The 6,000-nt window shown below is 45.8% G+C and overlaps 1 protein-coding gene across 1 annotated transcript in view; it reads left to right on the top strand.

Moving 5' to 3' along the window:
* The first annotated feature begins 3,811 nt into the window (after positions 1-3,811).
* Positions 3,812-6,000, top strand: part of Sply (Sphingosine-1-phosphate lyase) — a 107,222-nt gene continuing 105,033 nt past the window's right edge. Inside the window, exon 1 of the mRNA XM_084609321.1 lies at positions 3,812-4,236. Coding sequence (XP_084465447.1) covers positions 4,216-4,236 — 21 coding nt within the window. The 5' untranslated portion in view covers positions 3,812-4,215. The remainder of the gene's footprint in view (positions 4,237-6,000) is intronic.

The following is a 6,000-nucleotide window of genomic DNA, read 5'->3' as shown; positions in this document are numbered from 1 at the left end:
AGCGGGCGTTTAATTGAAGCTTCCTCGCGGATCCTGGCTTGTGCTTCGCGCGTTCGTAATATCGGGGCGTATCATCCTGCGTCCTACACAGGTCCATTTTGAGAACCGAGTGCGTGCGCCAGTTCAATGCCGAGTTAGCCATTTTCGTGTCGTTCAGATATACGTAACGAATAAAATACGTAGTGTTACCTCTCTCCAGCCTCCACTTGGTTTTTCTTAATGCGGTGACAATTGCTTCACACCATACAGTGCTATATAGTAACCATTTATAGTCGATATATAGTTCAAACGCGCCAGCACAGCACTCCTGTTCCGCTCCTCCTGGCAACAACCTTCGGACAGCCCAGACTTCATTTAATTTGAAGCTGGCAGCGAGTCAACGTGTGACGAAATGAAATTGAAAAAAAAGAAGATACATTGAATGAGAGACGCCGGCCCTACGCTGTGCCAAGAACTCGGCTTTGAAGCGTTCCCCAGGATGGCGCTCAAATATTCTTACGGAGTTATCGCACTGCGTAAACAAATAAACGAACAACCGGTGTTTTGGATAAAAGCTGGCTGTGGTTTAGTTTCGGAAACGTAGTGTGAAGAGATAGGTGAAGCATGGGGACGCAGAAGCGGCGCGGGCGGCGTTTCGCAAGGCGCTCCTCATGTTGTTTCGGAGTTTGTCTCCGCTGTTTTGGCTTTAAGACATTCTCTTATCCTCCGCAAACTAATTACGTGTTCGATCTAGACCGCCGGCGTCTGGGTTTCGATGGAGTTGAAACGGAGATGCCTGCGTGTGTTGTGCGATGTCAATGCCTTTTAAAGATCCCCGGGTGGTCGAAATTACTCTGTAGCCCTCCACTACAGCGTTTCTTTCTCTCCCTCTGCATTCAATCCCACCTCCCTCCCTTCCCTTGCGACGCGGTCTAGGTGTCCACGGAAACAAGTGTACTTATACTGCGCCCTTCCTTTCCTGTAAACATTATATATCCCCGGGCTATTTCTGAGAATGAAATTATTCATATAGTGTTTCTATTCAAAATGGTAAAATCGCATTTAATGCACTTATAAGATTGGTTATATTGCTTACAGTCCAAAAACAGAACAAAACACGTAAAATGTGCTTTTTGGTGCGAAAACTAAATTGAGTGGTTTTTAGCAGGGTTTGGGTCATTATGCGGCGGGTTACCTGCTTTTGACTTGGCAACACTGGCACAGTGTACAGCGCGTGCACCCTGCGAGCGAAAGCTGCTGCACGGGCTGCGCGTGTCCGCATTCCATCTCTCTGTCTCAAGGACGAACGATGACGGCAGCGGTGGAAGTCATTTTGGAGATGACCAAAATACAGGATTATACGGCCGGCGAATTCGAAAGGACGCTTTCCCAGGTGAAGCTGCTCTCGAGGCTAATCCCGATGGTCCCGGATGACGAGCAGAGGTACAAATGGCGTATCGCTACTTCTCAAGCCTTCGCGGAGCAGGCACCTCTGCTGGACGTCGTCGTCGCTTTCGTGCTTACCGACGTGTACAGGAAGCCCGAGAAGAACCGCTCTTCCAGGTGCACTGCACGATCGCATTGCCGTCTACTATGTGGTTCAACCCGTCGTACAAGTACCGGCAGGTGGGACAGGCGAGGTGTGAGAGAAAAGAAAGGAGGGAGATGGCTTTTCCAGTGGTTGATGTGCTAGTTCCACGGAGGCCTTTCCTCTGGCCACTCACCCGGTCGATCGAGACGTCAATCTGCTGTCCGTCTCGTTTGGCACACGCGGGCGGATGGACAGATCCATGGAAGATCAGATGTTCTCGGGGCGGCTGGTGAAAGACCACATCGACTAACACCTGGAGGCTACCTTCCAGCGTGGCCATGCGGTCCCTGCACGTCGACCTCCACGCGTCCACCATCGCAATGCCTGCCCACAGGGAACCGCTTAGTAATAGTTAGTGGTACCATATATCAACACGCTTACGATGCTTATGAACGCGAAGACTCGATTTGTTGAGCTGTTCCTCCACATCAAGCGAGCATTTGAAGCAATTCATCACGGCTACGGGTCGTGCTGGGCGCGTTCGTAACATGACGGGACGTATCAATTTGCGCCCTGCACAGATCCATTTTGAAAACCGATTGCATTCGGCAGTTCAATGTCGAGTTTGCCATTTGCGTGTCGTTCAGATATACTTAAACGAATAAAATACGCAGTGTTACAGCTCTCCCCAGCCTTCTTGGTTTTTCTTAATGCGGTTACAATTGCTTCACACCATCATATATAGTCACTATAATCATTTTGTATACATACAATGCGCTAGCACAGCGTTCCTCTTCCGGACCTCACGGAAGCTGGCAGCTAATCACTGTGTGACGAAACGAAATTGGAAAAAAGCAGATGCATTGAATGCGAGACGCCGGTCCTACGTGCTCTGCTAACAACTGGCTTTGAAGCGTTCAGGATGGCATTCACATATTATATATTTTTCATTTATTTACCCTAAAGGCCCAAGTGGGCATTACATAGGGGGAGGGGGGGGGTGGTAACGTCATGAAATAAACACAATGAACAAATCGGAACAGTAACGTGGCGGCATGTAAAAGTGCTAAATATACAAGAAGAAGCAATTAGGAAAAACATGATCACAATATGATGACACGGAACACGGAAATATGCAAGAAAATACATGACACACAAAGGTTAAAGCAAAAGGAAAAATCGAAACAAAAGTAAACCACAAGAGGTGAAAATTTCCCACTACGCTGTTAGAAAATCGTTAAGTAATGAAGTAAACTGGTCATAATCGATAGTATTAACTACAGAAGAGGGGAGAGCATTCCATTCTCTTATCGCTAGGTGTAAAATATGCGTTTCTAGCAGTTATATCCACTGCTGAAACAAATATAAACGTCCAACCGCTGCATTGCTTAAAAAATTGTTCAACGAAAACAAGACGTAAGCAACTTGCATATTAGACAAAACGATCCCACACGAAGTTTTAAGAAAGCCCGCGAGATACAGAAACATGAATTAATATTAAGACCGGGAGCTAAAGAAACTGATCCCCAATTGATCAAATTACCTGGGAGTCCTACATCCGCAGCCCAAATGTGGATGAACAAAAGATCGTCCTACGCCGGCGGAGGAGGCTTACTCAAAGACCTTCTCTGCGGCCACGGCGCAGGAAAGCCGGCAAAGAGACCCTCCCCATGGCTGAGCCCCTGCCCCGAGGTCCATGTCGGTGTAAATAAAGTCTTCTCACTCACTCACTCAATTAAATCACTTACATCGACCGTTTTTAATTCCGGTGCACCTTTTCTCGATGCACTATCCGATGACACCAATTGTTTTCCGATAGTTCTCTTATAGTTTATAGTACGTTCTCTTTCTAGAATGCGGATCAGTACTAGACACGCCAAAACTGCCGATACATTATTAAACAACGAAGAGCAACGCCGGCCTCGGGAGTCAGGCAGTAAGTACTAGTACCCAAGTAGCACCGAAACGTTATAATAACGTTATTTATATGTTTGAGTCAAACGTTTATGGAATGTCCTTAATGTCATTTTTTTCCAACTAGGCCTAAACGTTATGGACGCACGTAATTATGTTATTTTAACATTATACATACGTTTACATAACAATTTGAAATAATGTTAAAATAACAGCACTGAGGAACGATATATAACCTCCCTGGCAGTAAGGTATGTACTAGTGTCACTAGTGTGCTAGCATGGTAGAAATAGGTGCTAGTACACAAGCAGACACAAGTGCGTGCACAAGGATTGGTGCGCACTCTGCCGAACATCCAAAAAGTTATCGCTCTCTTTCATGAAGGTTTCCGGTCAATCCAAGCCAAGCTGCCAGCGCCGGCACGACAGGAGTAGTGCTGTCCGTGTGCTTTCTGCTGCAGTTCTGCGCTTACCGTGTCATCTTTTCGCCGCTGTAGCAGTTACAACGCGTCACAACCTGTCCGCCGGCACCAAGCACCTTACAGCGGTAGACTGCGGAGGAGAGCTCCATTCTGTCCAACGGTTCAGGTGTCGACCGGGAAAGCGGCCCTTGCTTCCTCTCTCCTATCGCGGCATGGTATCGGTGCTTTCGTGCGCCGATAAGCTGGGCGCTTACTACACGGTCAAACAGCAGACAGTGGCGTTCGAGCAGCGAAGCGAGGTTAGCGGTCGCCGTGTGCCTCGATCCGCCCGTTGCGTGTGAAGCGAAACTTGAAACTCCGCCCGCCGAGGATGCCTGACTCGTCGTCCCTGGTAAGCACTCGTACTAAGATTCGTAGTTTCTGCGCTGGCGTGTAGTGGTGCATCGAACACTCCTGTAGGGCCTTTATACTTCCAGGTGTAGTTCTCTGTAGTTAACTCACAAATACCGCATTGCTACAGCTTGAAATGGCTTGTAGCCTTGAGAGGTTCGCGACACGCACCTACCTAGACATTGAGTGTGTCAAGCGAGAAAAATACGTTGTCACTAGTTTATCTCTTTATGACCTTTGGCTCTTCCCGCGCAGTATTGGTCTACTGGTACAGCGAGTTCATCTCTACATCAGTGTTCATTTAATGAGATTAAACGCATCCAGCCGGAAAAATAAAATAAAAAAGAAGGTGAGTCGTGAATTTAATGAGTGAAGGGTAGTGATGAATTCGTAAATGTACCGTAAGATTGATGCGGCAATTGAGGCGATAAGTATTATCCAAGGTTAGGTGTTTTTGGTCTGATTAGAAATGCTCTATATGGCTCTAGGACAGTAAAAGGAATATCAGTACACTAAGCTCCACACGTAAGCATGAAAGGGAGGTGTAAAAAATGCAGTTGATACAAGTGAGAGAAAGGATAATAATGCAGCAGGCAGCACAAGTGCAAAAATAATAAAAAAAAAAGAACCTTAAAGGAAAAGGGGTGCTTAAAGATCTTTGGTTGTCACTCTTTAGAAAAGAAATAAGAACTGGCGTAGAAAGTTTATGTATTATTTCAAGGTGCTGTGATGTGAGCTTGTATGTTGCTTTCTTTCATTTTGCAGTTTTACATTGCTGTTCTGGTCCTACTCGGACTGTGATGTTAGCAGTGTCCAGAAAGTAAACTAACAAGTAAACGACTTACAAAGTTAGAAATAATTCATGCCACTTTGCAGTATAATGAAAGTTGCTATAGGTTTGAATGGCAGTATATTTCATTTGCAAACAGAAGCTTCTGTGTGATAGAATTTCAGAATGCAGACCAGGTGCTATTCAATTGACTAGATTAGCATGAGATGTGGGTTGACGTAAATATGAAAAACCTACAGAGGATATCTGCTGAGGCAGATGTTTGTGTGTACGCATCGTGGACCCTGAGTACCCATGCATAGTTGCACATGGCATTGGAGTGTACATGGAAAAGTGGGTGGTTGAGGTGATGCCGAGTGTTTAGACCTTTAAGGTCTAACCTCTCCTCCTCTGCCTTTATTGCATTTTCTTTTTACCTGGTGGCTAGGGTCGAGCATGTGTGGAGTAACTGTCTTGAGTTGCCTCATATTTGGCTTTAGTTATGATGTACATCTGGCAGGAAGTATTTTGTTTTTTTAAGTTCCTGTTTTGTCCACTTGTTGGGCTCCATGGTGGGTGGCTGCCATCCTGGTTGAATGAGTTTTTTGTTTTATGTCTCTCTTTGCTTTTGAACGATACTTGAGTAATGATAAACCTTTGCAAGGACTGAAAGAACAAAGCGTCACTAATGTCTATAGAATGAAAATTGGACAGGAAAACAAACGCCAACTAAGGGTACAGTTCTTACCTTTACACCGGGCACACTGCCTGAAGTTGGTATTGTAAGGTATGCAAAGGTCAAACAGAGACTATACATATTAAACCCATGTCGCTGCTTCAAATATCAGAAGTATAGTCACAGCTCGGCTTGCAGACCTGCCGAGGTCAACTGACGTGCTAACTGTGCCTGCCATGAGCATCTTGCCAATAACTGTGAAAAAAAACTTGTGATTGTAGGAACTGTTAGGGCAGCCGTGCTGCTTTCTTACACACCTG

This window comes from Amblyomma maculatum, chromosome 7 (assembly GCF_055883805.1).
Source record: "Amblyomma maculatum isolate TAMU_Amacu chromosome 7, ASM5588380v1, whole genome shotgun sequence".
NCBI classification, from domain to species: domain Eukaryota; kingdom Metazoa; phylum Arthropoda; class Arachnida; order Ixodida; family Ixodidae; genus Amblyomma; species Amblyomma maculatum.
This window is presented reverse-complemented; position numbering and strand designations above follow the sequence as displayed.